Below are 17136 nucleotides of genomic sequence, written 5' to 3' on the forward strand. Positions count from 1 at the left end.
GAACAAAATTGCAGTATTGGGAACTCTGACTTAGCATCATTAGGGCAGCTCTAGCTTGAGTTGAAGAGCATTCTCTATTATTTACTAGACTTAACATTAGCCAACTATGCCTGACTAGTGTTCAAATCAACTAGCTAATTTTTGCTATGGTATTGTTCCCTTGAAATTAGTTGCGGAATGCTGATAGTTACCGGCACAGAGAAAAAATGGTATAGTTCAGAACCAATTTTATATGATTTGGCAAGGCCTTTATGTAATCATTCATTCTATAAACATTTACTGAGCACTTACCACTCTCAGGCTTATGGATTGATTCCTTTTGTTCTTAATCACTTAGGATGGCAATAAGTAGATGGTATAGATGCTCGTGTAACAGATGCCCATCCCAAAACAATCATGCACTAACAGTAAGAAAAGAGAAGAAAGTTCTGGAAAATTCCATCCTTGGCCTTTGTCACGGACAGCACTATCCCAGGAGCTCATCCGAAGTTCATACTCCTCACTGCCTGACTTTTGTACCCTACAGATCTTGAATGAGAAGACCAGCCCTTAGATATAGAAAGTAGCCAATAGCTCTTAGGCTAAAATCATGAGGAAGACCAACTCCAGATATAAGTATAGTTATTCTCAGAGGACATGGAACCTGAGGTGCCTTCGTGGAACATTGGTTCCCCCCAACCCAATGAGGCATGGTTTCAGGATGTTCAAGCCCAAGAGACCCTAGAATATTTCATTGTATAAACAGGTTATATCTTCCTTCACCCATCTCTCTATTGTTGAATGCCTCTCTTGTCCACCGAGAGACTCCAGGTGACTCCACAGTAATCCCCCTTAATCACCTCTTCTTTGTCCCTGATTCCCACCTCATTCCTCAGAGAATCTGCCACTGCTCACTCTGTGGCCTGGGTGTACCTTTGTTTTGGGGCACACCCCACGGTATTTTGCAATTACTTGTTTGCCTGTGTGTCCATATACTGTAAGTTCCAGGAGGGGAGAGACCTTGTCCTTACCTTCTCTGAATTCTCAGTGCCTGGCATGCAGGAGACCCATAGAAGGAAATAAATAGGAGGTGCTGAGATGGATGAATGTTCTGAAAGTGAAAATATACTTAAGTTGAAACGTTAAATCACTACAGATATCGCACATTCAGATGTGTACGGGGCCTAATTAGATCCAGTAGATGAGGTGGCTTGTGTGTAAATATAGCAATACTATCAGGAGTGGTGAGAACTCTGGTGAAAGGACAGCCCAGGAGGCATCTAAGGGAGACCATGTGGCTACTTTGGAACCAACCCTCAGTCCTTAACAAGCATGTAGACCTGATGCGACCAAGTCATTTTTATTATTTTTTTTAAACTTCAGATTCCTGGGTGAAGCTTAGAATTTTTAAACGTTTGGAGAAATTAAGTTTAAAACGCAATGTAGGCTAAACAAAAAATGTTTGGGAACCTAATTGGGCCTGTAAGCTAGCAACACGTAAACTGTGTTAAGAAGTATTCTTTTCCTGAATATGGGTTCCTTAGCTTATTGTAATGTTAGCCAGTCGGGTGGCACGTGCTGATGTGGAAAAGAAAATTGGCACGTGAAATTAAAACAATGAGAGAGAGCAAAAGGAACCACCTGTTCCCAATTCTCTTTTCTTTCTTTATCGGTCTAAATGCTACCCAAGAAAATCTAGATGATCTCTTAATTAACTAGGAATGGATACTTTTTAAAAATTTTATGAAGGCTTCTTCAAATTTGTCAGTTGTCAGCCAGAATTCTAGCCACTGGCTCTCAAGTGATCAGTAAATGGTGATGATTACTTTTCTGCCAAAATGCAGCATCCAAAAATAGAGCTATGGAGAAGACCAGATCTATTGGTTGGTTTTTCTATGGAGGTGCTGAGGTATAAAGGGCTGGGCCATAGGGAAGAAACAGCCAACATTTAAGATGGTAACGCATTACCTTAACCATATAGCCTCCTAAAGTAAGGACACAGGGAAACAACAAAGTAATTACAAAGCCTCTGACGTACCCCCAACCCCCCGCCAAGGCTCTGAAGACGAAAAGCCTTATTTCACCTCATGCAAGTCTGCCCAACCTACTTCTCGGAGGTGTAAGGATTATAAAGTGATAAATTTGAAAGCCCTTGAAAAAATTCTAAATCACTATAAAAATTGTTGTATCAACATTCTTTTGATTATTTCCACTATTATTAGAATATACTAGTCATGACAAATGTGGAAATACTCTCAATAATTTTTTGTCTGTCTCTCAAACTGGAATAGAGATTGTGCCATTTAGTACATTTCAAGGATACAAACATAAACTGATCAACCACTGAGCAACCAAACTTCAATGCTGCACATACAGGAAGTGCTAAAAAGAAGCTGTTGAACCGAACTAAACAAAATTTGGAGGACACAGATTAGGGTGGTATGCAGTGTTCCTCAGTCACTCATACCCAAAATTCTTCTCTATCCAGGAAATTGTATCGTCTACCCAATCTTTATTTCTAGTACTAAATATTATACCATTTTCCATTTGTAAACATTTTCTATTTGAATATTCATCTACTCTTCATTCTCTCCATCTTTATTTATTCATTCAATATCTCTGTTTTCTTCAAAAGTTTGAAGATTGCTTTTAAAATATACTTTATTGTCATGTATTTATTCACTAATTCAACAGACATCTATGGAACCTCACTGTGCATAGCACTCTGGTGGGGCTTCGAAAATATGGAGATAAATAAGACAGTGTGACACCTCCCGTCTCCTGGGATTTCTTGGCTTGCCATCTCCTGAGGGCTAGCTTCAGCCTGGTGACAGCATAGCTGCAGCCTTGCAGGCATCATATTCACATATAACCAGGTCTAGAGGAGGAAGAGTGATGGACCATGTTGTCGTGTTTTTCTTTCTTCACAAGAAGAGAACTTCTCCCAGATGGCCCCATACACTCCTCCCCTGTAGCACCGAGAGACGGGTTCATACACCCTCTCCTAAATCAGTGAGAGGCCAGAGCAATGTGATTACCACAATTGGTGCCTCGAGAGATCTCATGCAGAAGAAAGATGTTGAGGAACAACCACAACAGTCAGTAGAGGAGTGATGGGGAATTTCAGTGTCTCATGCTTTTCTCTTATGATTTCTCTGTTCTTCTCCATTGAATAATATTGCATTTAATTGACCCTTTTTAATCATGAAGCACCCAGCTGTTGTGGTCACTGCAACATGACAAATCCTGTATTCAAGTTGTTCCAGATCAAAGATCAAAGCATCTTGAGCTTTCTAACTTTTTGTTCTATGTCACTGTGACCCCAGAATTTCTGGGGTGAGACTATTACACCCCTTCTTTTTTTCTAAAACCAGACTATATTCTTAGCAGCTGCCACAAGCCCATCCTAAAATTGGCTCCTGCTTGGGTTCTCCATGTCCTGGCAACGGAAAACAAACTGAGAAGAAATTTTGACTCAAAAAGCTATTTATGCCCATATGCCCTTTGAGCTTAATGGTAGCCACAGAGCAAAAGAAGTTGGCCTTTTCCCTTCTTGTTTCATAATATAAACAACTAAATAGGAATTTCTATGATATTTATTGTGAGGAAATCGAATGGAAGGTGATGGAAAACTAGAGGAGTGACATTACTGGTTGACTAGATGTTTGGGGGTATTGAACGTATGCTAACTGAACATGACAGGGCTGGGAGAGCACTTCGGCATTCTTTGTTGGTCACTGTGACTTCTCAGCTGCATATTCATGTACACAAAGAAATATAGAAAAGCCATGACAGTCTCTGGTTTATTTATGATATCAGCACACTATGAAGTCATAACCCAAGCTAAGTTTTCCTTTTGCATGTTCTGGCTTAAACCATAGGACTGACCACAGGGAGAGCTTTTCAGAATAGAAAACCATTTTGTGGCAAAATTGACATCAACTGGTTTGGCCTAGGGAACGAGCTCTTGGGAAGAGCGCTGGTCTCCTCAGATTGGTCAGTAAGAAGGAGGAAGTACCTGTACTGAACCCAGGCAAGCAGGCTTGGGCCCCAGTAATGGAAAAAGATTTACTGGGAGAGAGTACCGTATAGCCATCCTATCTCCAGTAACAAAGTGGATGTCCACAGAGAATGTCCTTATCCGTACTACAAGGATGGACAGATACTTTTAGGTTAGCACTGGTTAGATCCTATCCAGATACATCCCAGAACTATCTGTGGGAAAATATACTTGCACTCTGATGCAGATTAATTTTGCCATTATGATTTCATCAACTTGCAAGTTTAGGGGGTGGAATAGAAACCACACAAAATGTGTTCTCTAAGCTTGAATATTTATCAACATCAGTATCCTAGGTAATTGGGGATAAAACCAATACTTTTAAAGGAAATGATTTTGCTGACATGAATACTGGCATTGAGTGAGAAAATCAGATCATCTGTGACGGATTCAGGATTTATACGTGAACTGTAGGGTTTTCGCTATAACCTAAATGCTTTCAGTCTGACCTGCTTCTTTGCCTTTGGCTTCATAGTTCATAGCAAAGCTGTGAGCTGAGCAGGTCTGATGCTAATGAGCACCGCGTACGGGAAAGACTTGGTCATTGTCCTGCGTGCCATGTGCGTTAATGTAATCGATGGTTTAATTCACCATGGGCTAAAATAAGGTCCTTCAGTGTCCTCTCAGAGACTCACACGAGAGTAAATTAAGATGGAGGACCCAACACCCTCCATAAACCAGTCCCGTAATTTTCTGGAACAAGTACTATAACTTACTTGTGAAAACAACTCAGAAGCCAAGAGAGTTAACCCAAAGAACACTCATTCTAAATAGAGCTGTCATAGGAGAAAGTCGATACAACGTCAAAACACAAGCCAGACCGATTTTGTGGCTTAGTTCTTCTCTAGTGCCTAATGTGAATCTTATTATTTAATATCTATTTCATCCCAACACTAAATCCTAAACTCATCCTTCTCATCCCTCAGTAGCTGATGGGAAGGGATAGAGAAGGGCACACGAGGGATCCTTAGGTAGGCAGCCTCTGGGGCCAGTAGGATTCACTGTCCGCTAACCATGGTAGCTCTGCAGGAGCCCTTCCCTCTACCCAGCATTGGTATTTCAAGTGCCCGTATGTGGAGACCCACCTTAGAGAACAAAAACAGAAATACTGCCTCTATACTTAGGAAACTCAGTGTAGGAGAGAAATGTGAAGAAAAGTCATATAGAAAAGTTTGAATTTGTTTGATATGGGAGAAGTAATTTTCTAATAACACGGGTTTTTTTAAAGTTCATACGTAATTTGCACTTAGTTAAGTTTTACTTCCTGGTATTTTCTGGGTTAAAAGAAGCCTTTTAAGAGGGCAGGGAGGGGCTTCCCTGGTGGCGCAGTGGTTGAGGGTCCACCTGCCGATGCAGGGGACACGGGTTCGTGCCCTGGTCCGGGAAGATCCCACATGCCGCGGAGCGGCTGGGCCCGTGAGCCATGGCCGCTGAGCCTGCGCGTCCGGAGCCTGTGCTCCGCAACGGGAGAGGCCACAACAGTGAGAGGCCCGCGTAACGCAAAAAAAAAAAAAGATGGGCAGGGAGAGCGGGCAACTGTGTGAACCTGAACTCAAACTATTTCATGGAAATTTTTTATTTTAACACTCTGTTTTCTTCTTTACAGGAGTTTAGATTTGATCGTTTTACAGAAAGTGGTAAGAAGAAAACCGCCTTTTTTAAAAGAGGGAAAAAGTTGAAGTATTACCACATGCCATTTGGATTTGGAGTCAGCAAATGTCCAGGCCGATTTTTGGCAATAGTTGAGATAAAGCAATTGTTGGTTGTATTTTTAACTTATTTTGATTCAGAAATAATTGATGATAAGCCCTTAGAACTAAACTACAACCGCTTTTTGTTTGGTATACAGTATCCAGACTCTGATGTTTTATTTAGGTACAAAGTAAAATCTTAAAGAAGCTAAAAGGAAAGAAAGGAAATCTATCAAAGCTAACCTAAATGTCCTTAGCTCATCTATTTGTTTTTAATTTCTTCAAATGTAATTGCTTTGTTTGTTTTAAAAGTGCCAATTTCTGTTTGATCTAAGTCCAGTCTGTACTTCCTCACAAAACCCATCAAAAAAAAGAAAGAAAGAAAGAAACAGCATGGTGGCATGAAATTGACATCAAAATCAACATAATGATTAACTTAAAGTAGCTTTTTTTAAGTTTCTTCATACCTATTGTGATTTGCAATGTCATAGTCAATGTGCCGTCACAGCAGTAGACTTGACACTGTGGGATTTTTCTAAAGTCCCAAATTCTTCTCTAATATGTAAGAATACACTTTATGTACTAATGGAAATTTGTGCTGGAAATGGACACAGTCTAACAAATTCCAAGTTCTCAGAGAAGAAGGAAATTAAATTTCCATGAGATACACTGGATGAAAATGTTCCCTTCAAGTATAATATCAATAATATCTATATTGCCAGGGTACGTTTGCATTAAATGAGTTTTGCAGTAGATTAAATGCTTCAACTTCACTTCAATATTTTATCATCCGTAAATGTTCTTTATTACTTTGTATACTGTGGCTCAATAGAACAAAATTTCTGGTTATATAAGGCCACTCATGTTCAAGTGAGACACTGATAAGATTTATCAGTGTAAGAACACACAAAAACCTATTATATATTCAGCAATCGCCCTAGACATTAGTATTAGGTTTATTGTAGGAGTAAATATTGAGCTCAGTACAGGACTGATTGTAGCATTTGACTCCAGTGTAAACTATAAGGGTTATGCCAGTGTTGGAATTAACTTTCCTAAATGCTTCCATTTACACCAACTGAGAAACTAGATAGCAGTATTTGTTCTTGACGCCTCACCTCTTGGACTTGGAGTTTATTTGAATTACAACATTATGTAATACAGTATAATTCCATGTGCCACAATGCAGCATAGTGTGGAGGATTCAAAGATTGCTAGTATCAGATTGCCAAGTGATTGTCTGGCATCCTACCTAACTGCTGATGCCATATATAAACAGGCAAAGCAGGTCATTAAACCCAGTTAATTCATGCTGCATTCTTTGGAACTTCTGATATTTCGGAAATGTGCTATTGTTTTTGAAAAGGAAATTGATTTTAAAAATAACAGTATAAAATACTTAACCATACTTAGTAAGTAAATAGATTTTCTAGCATTTATTTTCTCCTTCCTGAAGTCCATACTCTTAAGTGCACCTTAGTGAAGGTCTACCAGTCTAAACTTTGTTTTTGACAGATTGAAGATGTTTTCCTTTTTGCCTTCATTCCTGAAAGGTGATTTCGCTAGATGCACAAGTCTAGATTGACAGTGATTTCCTCACAGGGCTTTGAGGATATCTCATGTTCTGAAAAGGTTAGCCTTTATTCGGTTTAATTATTCAGTAGGTACTCTGCCTCTCGGACAGCTTTAACGTGCTCTCCTTGTCTTTGATGTTCTTAGTTTCTGTTTATCATGCTTGCATGTCATGGTGTCTTTCATGAAGTGTAGAATGTTCACAGTCATTATCTCTTTGAATATTTCCTCCCTCAGGCTCCTGTATCTCTCTCTGTACTCCATGTTTGACCTTTTTGCCTCGTATTTTCCCCCTCTAATTTACATTCTCGGTAATTTCTTTTGATCTTCAGATTTCTCTGCCAGTTTATTCTACTCTTTAACCCGTCCATCGAGTTTGTTTCTTCCTTCTTTTTATTTTAACCTCAGGTTCATAGGACTGAGTGATCACATGCCTTATGCCCCTTAGCTCATGGTACACAATTATAATTGGCCCAAACAAGGCCCTCTGGCTTTATTTACTCGTTCTATTTTATCGCTAATGGCCACCATTATACCCCTCCCCATCAGAGGCAAATAGTCTGTGTTTGGTGTGTATCTTTTTATTTGTATGTGTTTTTATAAAACATATGTTATTATCTTGGGTGCATATGTGTTTAATTTTCATAAATGTATATTCTATAAATCATTATTCTTCTTAATGTTTAACTACACTCTATATTTTTAAAGATATATCCATATTACTTTATGTATATTTAATCTGTTGCTTCTAACTGCTGTATAGTAACCCATAATGTGCACCCACCATGTTTTAATGCTCTATTTACCCAGTGTTGGAAACTGTGTTGGTGGGACAGTTAATTTGGGGGGAGAGGCCAAAGGAGAACCTAGACGTCCTCCCACTACTGTGTGCTCCACCCTCCACCCTGAGCTGCAAACCCTGTCATCAGCAGCCTCACCACACGCGCACATACACACGCGCGCTCGCACACACGTGTGCGCAGATGCGTGCACACGCACGTGCAGACACACGCACGCACACACGCGCGCGCACATGGACGCGTGTGCACGCCCACATACACGCACGCACACACTGACGCGTGCGCACGCCCACATGCACGCACGCACATACACACACGCGTGCCCCGACACACACAGGCCGTGTCAGCCTTCATTCTCTGAGATGTTCCAGACTTGTGTTCCATTCTGTACCTGGTATTTCCACATCATCAGTGTTTTGTGGGTCTGATTCTGTAGTTTGCTTTTCTTTTAACTCTGCCTCAGGATGGCTTGTTTACTGGGCCCATGTTCCTTGGAATTTTATCTCTGGACATTTTTTTAAGACCTGAGTTTAAAGTTCACACCTCCAGAGAGAATTTGCGTTTGCTTTTGTCTGACTGCTGGTGTTACTATCAACTTCAGATCACTTTACATTTTCAACTTGAGTATTTTGAAAGGGGATTGGGAACAACATAGATAGTGTGGGTTCTAGCCCTAAATCAGCCAGACTGCAACCCTATGAGTAGGAATAGACAGGAGAGACTTTCTGGGTTTTTTTTCCCCTTTACCCAAAGTCAAGGCTGAGACAGGCAAGTACACCCACAGTCCTTCTCTGTGGAGCAAGGTTTCTTTCTAAGTCACTTACTGAGGGTGCTGTCTCTGCAAATTCTTGGCTTTGTGTACAGGTCTTGGATTACACGCGCGCACGCACACACACACACACACACACACACACACACACGCCCCGCTTGGGCCCCAAGCTTTATCTTCTGCCTGCCACAAAGTATAGCCCATTCGTTTTGTACTAGGACATGTATTCCACCATGTTGCCTGAAGTGGAAGCTTCCAGATTCTTAAATTCATCTTAGTAGTACACTTTTGTGCTGCTACAGCAGAGAGAGCACAGAAAAGTATTCCATTCTAATTTCTGCTTAATTTATAGCGAAAGGAATTTAGAGTAGAAGTATTATGTAAAGTATTACATAAAAGCAATGGGTGGCAGAACCAAAACAAGAGAGTCTTGTGACAGGCTTAAATCTGGTAATTAAAGATTGTTTATAAATAGAATAAATGTCGTGGAGAAATAAGTTAAAAGACATGGATTCTAGCTATGACATAACTGGTTTGTTTTCATCAACAAGTCACTTTGCCTCTCAGTGCTTCAGTTTCCATATTTGCAAAATAAAAATATTAAGGCCTTTTGACACCAGGGTTCATCATGAGTAGTGAACACAGTAAGATGTGCAAACTGACTTTGAAAAGTGTAATGCAATATACAAACTGAAAGTGTAAAAGAGATACTTTGACAATGTTGTGCCTTTTAAAAACTGTTCTTTTGTATTAGTTAAAGGGAACCATTTTTTGTCATTAGTTAATTCATTATTCATTTATTCAGTCAAACACTTATTGAGCATTTCCCCTATCCAAGATGTGATGCTATGCACTGGATTACCCTTCTTCAAGAACACATAATTTATTAGAGAACACAATACATACCCAACTAATTTATTATAAATGTAGTTGTAATAAATCATCTCCTTAAAACTATTTTAAAATTCTGATTCATCACCAGTTCTAACGAAACTTCCATCACTCATTCCAAATTAGTGTTCTCTAATGAGAAATTACTGTGAGCCTAATTACATACAATAAAACATATACATCAAGTATTGTGATTATATGTTAAAAATCATGAAAACCAAATACAATCATTGAGGCTTCAGACTTGTTTAAAAGCTGTATTTTACATATAGTAAAAACTCATCTTTTCATTTTTAAGCCTCTTCTAAATTTCAAATGAAAGAAAATGAATAACTAAAAATATTATTTTATATCAATGACCAACAGTAATGAAGCATTCAGTTAGCAAACACTAAATGCTCTGAAGATATTCAGGGAAAAGCTATTTATCACTGAGTAAGGAATGCTGATAAGCAACCTATTCGGGGACTTTTATCTGCCTTGTTTGGCTTTCGTGGCGTACTTCATTACATTTTCTCCATTTTCTCATTAACTTTTGGGTCACAAGTGTGAGGCAGAGGAGCTTCTGTACTCAAAATTTGCATGATTCTGTTTATTTTCTCATGAAAAATAATTTGGGTAGCATTTCCTGTAAGCTACTTCTTCAAATTTAACCGCAGAATCTTAAAAACAATTTCAAAGATCAAAGCACAAAAACTATCTAGACTTTGATCTTCGTATAAAACAATGTCAATAATTATAAAACAAGAATTATAGGCCTGAGAATGTACACTGCTTTAATCTATTAAATTTGCCAATATTGCAAACCATTATGTACTTGAACTGCATTATTAGGTATTCATATTCACATACTCAATTAGGAAAAAGTTAGCAAGCCAAGATTAAGTTCCCTGTAGCATTATTTTAAATTACAGTGGATGATCACATAAAGCTCTCTAATGTTTCTCTAAAGCAATTATTACTTAGTCTACTTCAGATTGTTAATCTAAATCAGTGATCATTGACGATGGAACTTTTTTGCTTAAATGTTTACTTTGTTTATAATGTCTTGAGTAAGATAAATGTAATTCGTGAAAATCTCTCCTGAACAATTTTTTAAAGGAGGTAATTTGGCAATACTTACATTTTAAAATATTTTTTAAGCAGAGGAGTGCTGTATATTAAAAAAATAATTGTCCTGAATGTTTGTTTAATACTCTTTTGATTTTAAAATGGTATATAGGTGGATTTATGAGGAAGCAAATTATCTTGAAAAGTCCTTAGGTAAGAAATGCAAGTGCTTTGTAACTCAATTAATGCTGTTTTTTAAGTTTACAACAAGCCAATAAATTAACTTTTAAAGCACAGGTGAATGACTGTGTCCCCTTATTTCCCTACTAGGAGCATGTTGGGTGACAGAAGATTTGATTACAAATAGTAAATTATTTGGGAAATAATTTTGCTGTCTGAAGATCCCCAAATCCCCATCTCCCCCCGACACATACATATACATATATTTTTATTTTCTCATACTTTCGATAAAAGTACATTAATTGTTATATTCAGAATATGTTTCAATGTATTTTCACTTAGTTATTTATGTGGGAAATAAAAACAGATCCAAGTAATATCAGTGACTAATAAGTTTTGAAACAAGCTTATTTTAACCAGGCTGACCTTGCTAGGCTGCAGTTCTTAATAATAGCTATTATTCTGTGGAGAGATGTATAAGAACAACAAGAATGGGAGAGAGATTCCATTTCTTTCCACATAAGAGAGATGTGGTCTTCGTCTTCTGCAGATCACTTTACCACAGATAATGAATGAGGCTGAGTAATATTTGGACACTATTCTGTGTATTCATAGAGCTGAAATGCAAGCTGTAAATAAAACATAACACAGAACATGCTGTTGGTGAAGTGTGGCTTCTTCAGTAACTGTACATACAGCATTTTACTGGGACACTTAGCTTTTCTAAGAAACACTCCATTAATGTTTTAAAGATCGCGCTAGACTCAAAGTGTTCCTGTTCATTTGAACTAGGCAGTTCAGTATTGCTGAACACTTAGTGTAAATTATGTCATTAAATGGACAATCTATGAAATAATTATCTTTGCATTCAATTTTACTCTAAAGAACACTGAGTAAACAATAATTTTGCAGAACTGTCTGGCATTATCCATGGTCATGTGAGTAATAATGTGCATTTTCTATTGAGGATATAGCTGAATAGAAAAAAAGATAGTGGCTATGCTGGTAATTTTAAGTGTGTTTGGTACAGTTTTTGTTAATTTTTTGAGGTATAGTTTATGTTCTTAATTCCTAAATGTATTCATTTTTATAAGGAGAGACATGATATACTCCAGACTACCTAGAAAGTAAATTTAGAAATAGACTCATGAGGTATTTCACTTCCCTTACAACTTACAAGTTTTGTGCTTATAGGAGAAACTAGGGCAATAGAAGTAACAGGTAAATGTAGTAATACCTAATGGTTTATCGTTGAGTCAAATTAAAACACTTATAAAGCACATATTAGCTGGAGATTCTTATTTGTTTGCAAGAGAACATTTATTTCATGTAACTTTTATTTCTAAGAACTAACCATTAAAGTTAACATATATGTCATTATTACCTGACAACCCACATTTTTAAGTAAGTGATTTTGTCTTTCATGTTCAAATTACTGTTTAAATGAAGTGTACTTTCATTCTATAACTTCTAAGAACTGGCCAGTATATTTAAAATTTTATAAATGCCTTTGTTTTATACTTTAAATGGAATAGTTTTTAAAGTATTTGAAATCACTTTTGAATTTTTTTAATCTAGAAGCATACAGGAAGTAGTACTTTCTCCATGTTTTAAAGTTCAGTATTTTTTTAACTTTATTTTAAACTAATTTTAGACTTACAAGAAAAGCTATAAAAATAGTATTCATTTTTAAAGAAGAAAGTCCTCAGACTAAACAATGCTTGTCAAAAGTTAAACTAAACAGTGATCATAGGACTTAGCCAGTTGCAGATCTTAGTTAATCCTTGACCTTTGGAGATGTTTATCCACAATAACTACCCAATAGGGCAACACACAGGAAGTAACACCTGAGTGGCAGAGATAATTTGCGTGTGTTCCACCCAGATCCTCCATAGTCCAAATCAGTATTTTGTTTTCATAAAAACACAATTTTCTAAGTTTTAAAAAGAGCTTACTTTGTTGAATAATTCCAGATTTTACTTAATTACACTCTTCTGAGAGATCTACACTTTAAAGATATATATGCCTGATGCTTCTGTAAAAGAAAATTAAAGTAAGTTATTCCCTGCCCCTGCGCCCTGATACATTCATAGATTTAATAGATAGATTTCCTTTCCTTTCATGGCTTTTCATGTTTCTGTGGAGGCCTGGTTAAGAAAATCTTTTGCTGTTTTTTTTTTTCATGGAAGTCTCAGATGGAGGGGACAGGCTCAGCTTAGCATCTGAATTTTGACCACAGCTCTGCAGAAAGAGACTGTGCATGGCAAATGTAGCTGCACTTGCTTCAACAGACAGTGCATGATTTAGTGTTTTAACCGGTTGGGTACATAATCTGACCCTCTCACATAATAAGAAATTATTTGTCTTCCATTTTCAGAGAGGAGATAAGGATATTTGACACAAATCCTTACACCAAGTTCTTCAGTAATTACCAGAGCAGAGTAAATGCATAAAATGAGGTTAGGCCATGAAGCATTTTTATGTTTAAAACTAAATTCTCATCTCTAAACATCCTTATTAACATAGAAGATTTGAGTGGCAACCATCCTCCTAATAAAATATGAAATCTTTAAGATTGGGAAGCATTGGTAAATAATGGGTCCTTTAAATATCCCTGAACTTTATTCTAAAACTTAGAAAGAGAAATAATAATTGCTTTATATAACCACTGATACCATTTTAGCATTTGATGAAGATGTTAATTTATGGTTAGTTAGCAGTTTATGGTTGTCATTAGTTTTTCAGTTTGGGCCACATTAGAAATCTATTTTTTCTTTTAATCTGAGACAATTATATAAAGATATGGTTATGTTTTATCTAAAATGTATCATTCTAGTATCACATTTCAAATTATTCACAGATCATAGTTCTTATATGTGCATATATGAATTTAAAAATACAGCAATAAAGTGCTTGAAACAGATCATAAATTTGCTTCATATTTTATTGCATCTCTGAATCAGGTTGAGAAGACAAGGGCAACTATCGTCTTTGGGAAAGAATTAACTCTTTCCCAAGCTGGGAAGGAAAACGACATCACCTTGTGCCTAATAAAAGCCAACTCCCCATCTTGAGCATCCTGGTGACTTCTAAGATAGGCTTGTCCATGATATATTGGGGGCTGGAGGGCTGGTAACCGCAAAACCCTCTTTCCCTTTGCAGTCTAACCTTCCCAGCCCAGTAATTTCTCTTCCAGAGCTCTCTAATCTGTATTTCTGTATCGTCGGAATTCGGGAACACAAGGGAGAGGAAAGAAAGAAAAGTCCCACAGGCACATGCACACGCACTCAGGGGGACCTGATAGTTCTGCAATAGTCCACAAGTCTCCTGGATTATGTTAAGACGAGTCATTTAGGAAAAGTGATAGAATTTAACCAAAATCGAGCCTCAAGGAAAGCGAGCACACTTTCTTTGCCTTGCTAGGAAGCGATGAGCTCTTTGGGGCTTAAAATTGGGACGCCTTCACAGAATTCCCGGGATTGGCTCGGCTGCGGGGTGCTTCTTACAAGCCTGTCATCTGCGGGTGAACTCTCCAGGCCACGGGGGTCAGGGGACAACCCCATCCTAGTGCCTCCCCTCGAAAGACAGTTTGAGGCAGAGCCCCCGAAGTTCGCGTTCTGTCCCTAGGCACTTAGAGGTTGAAGGGCCTTGCGCCCCGCAGAAGGGGCCCAGGACGTCAGTGCAGGGGAAGGACCAGGAGAAGGGGTGCTCTGCGGCTGCGGATCCCGAGTCCCTCCCGGGGCGCAGCCTGAGCAAAGTAGCGCGGTGGGCACTCGTGTTGTGGACGTCGTTCTGCCTGCAACCCTGGGCTGGCAGGCTGGCCTGTGGGAAAAGCCGCCCCCTCCTTCCTCCTGCCCTCCCGGGTCCCAGCACAAACACTGGCCCTGGCCCTGGGGCGAAACAGACACCTGGCTATTTTGCACAGTCTACAGAACCCTGGTTCTTGTAAACACTCATCAACCGATTCGAAGAGCCAGAGAGATCCGGCGGGGAGAGGAAAAGACTCTTACCCTGAGAATTGTTTTTACCCTTAAGTTGCTGTCTCCTGGTTTTCCCTCCCGTTTCCTTCGACTGTGCCCAATGTCTGATGTAAAAGGCCAGCTTTAAATCAACCCGCAGCTCATTGGCTTGGCGGATCCAGGGGCATCCAAGTTATAAGCGCCAACGCAGACCCTGAAGGAGATGGGCTCATGTATTTTGCCCACACAACAAAAAATGTTAATTCATGTAAAGTTGCTTGGCACGTGATTAATTCAGCCTGACCTGCATTTTAATTAAAAGAATACTTCTCTTTCTGACGTTTGTTTTGCAATTTAATTCTGTTTAGAGGCAGCACCGTATAGTGGGCCCTCCCCATCCCTCACTTCCCCATTGAATCGCATTTTCATGAAAGCTTTTACCAAGGAGCCTCTCCCGACCAGGATTCATCACCTCCCTCCTTCCACCGGCACACGTTCGGGTCTCCGCTCTGCCGCTCCGCCCGGCAGAGCCGCCACTGTGTGCTGCGAGCCGGGAAGTGAACTCTCATCATTATTTTTCAAAGTCTGGGAAGTGTGTTATCCTTTTTCCTAGTGGTAATTAGTTACCATAGCATCTAATACGTAAATGTGCCCAGAGCACACCATTAACAGTTAAACGGAGGATTCAATTTAACACATGATTATATCTTTCATAAGTCATTACATTGGAAAAGTCAATGCCACTCATGCTGGAGCAATCTCAGGGTCCCGGGCGCGTAGAAAGGTTGGGTTTCGGCATCCGGGCCGTGAGCGCGGAGACGGGAACCCTGTGGAGCCTTGACCCTCCCTAGAGAGCTGTTGGCAGGAAGGATGGGTGCCGGGTGCCATAGGAGGGAGCGGAATTTAAGCTCAACACAGGGTCTTGGAGGGGATGCCCAGCTACTGAGAGTGGAGAGCGCATTGCTGAGCGCGCGCTCACGCACACGCGCGCGCGCGCGCGCGCGCGCGCACACACACACACACACACACACACACACACACACACACACACACACACAGGCACCACGGGGAGGGAGGAGGGGTAACTAGTGAGCTCTTCGAAGGTGATCATTTGCTGGTCCTGTAGGAGTCCACGAAAAGCCTCAACGCGCTTCACTCCTGTAGGTACCCCATGTCAAGCTGGAGATGAGACCTAAATGGGAATTCGAAATTAGAGAAGGAAATTGAAATTAGACAGAAGTTAGAGAAGGAAACCGGTGGAATAAAAGCCCAGGTGGGACTCTGGCTCCTCGCTCGGCCTCCTCTGCCCAGTGTCAGTTTCCTAAGAAACCTGAGCAGCGGGGATCGTCCCCTGCTCCCGGGAGAAACGCCCCAAAGCGCGGTGGACGAAGGCTCTGGGGCTGACCGAGGTTCTCTGGCAGACGCCGCAGTTTTAGGGTCCAGGATTTCTGTTTTGGCCCAAGGGCACTTCAGCAAGACCACACTGATTCCCTGGTATTCAGTCACCTAGTCCCGAAGTAGATGGTGCACACTGGAAGGACATACTGGGGCCCACAAGTGTGTGGACCAACTTTCCATACTGGGCTGAAATCCAGGAGTCCAGGGGCCCCGGAAAGCGGCCGGGGGTTTTGCCGGGTGTGGGAAGAATTTTCTCTTCAATCATTGGTTTCCTTCCCTAAAAGCTGCTGCTAATGAAACTTTGGAAACATTGGGGTTAGCGCAGGGAAAGCCACCTAAGTAAATCACCGAAAAGTCCTCCCCTGCCCCTTTTAGATGTCCCACATTTATTCCTAGAACCCAACGCTGGTCAGCTCCTGGATTTGGAAAGAGAATTAATTTGTCTGAAATTAGCAAAATGAAAATAAATATTATTAACCCTGCTACTTTGCACAATTGTACATATTTGTCTGACATTCCGACTTATTCTCAACATCCTCTCCTTTCCCCGACCCCCAATCATTTCCAGTCTCCTTCAGGACTAAGGGCTGGAGACTGAGTTATTAAAGGGTGAAAGGAGGGTGAGCTTTCCTTTTTCTCCTGAAGTTCAAGATTTGTTATTTGTACTATTTCTAATACTAGTTGAACAGCACAGAGGTTACAGAGGGAATACATCAAGGAAGCCTTCTTAATAATGAGAAATATTAAGCAGTTGAATCTTGCAGCGAACGTGTCCCCTACAATGTTA

The 17136-nt window shown here is 39.9% G+C and overlaps 1 protein-coding gene across 5 annotated transcripts in view; it reads left to right on the plus strand.

The window, feature by feature from the left end:
• The window catches only part of CYP7B1 (cytochrome P450 family 7 subfamily B member 1), a 185388-nt gene extending 174282 nt beyond the window's left edge, over positions 1 to 11106 (plus strand). For all 5 annotated transcript variants that reach the window (XM_067712210.1, XM_067712211.1, XM_067712214.1 and 2 more), the window contains exon 6: positions 5646 to 11106. In XM_067712210.1, coding sequence (XP_067568311.1) covers positions 5646 to 5933 — 288 coding nt within the window. In that variant the 3' untranslated portion in view covers positions 5934 to 11106. The remainder of the gene's footprint in view (positions 1 to 5645) is intronic.
• The last annotated feature ends 6030 nt before the right edge of the window (positions 11107 to 17136 follow it).

This window comes from Pseudorca crassidens, chromosome 17, assembly GCF_039906515.1.
Source record: "Pseudorca crassidens isolate mPseCra1 chromosome 17, mPseCra1.hap1, whole genome shotgun sequence".
Lineage (NCBI taxonomy): Eukaryota > Metazoa > Chordata > Mammalia > Artiodactyla > Delphinidae > Pseudorca > Pseudorca crassidens.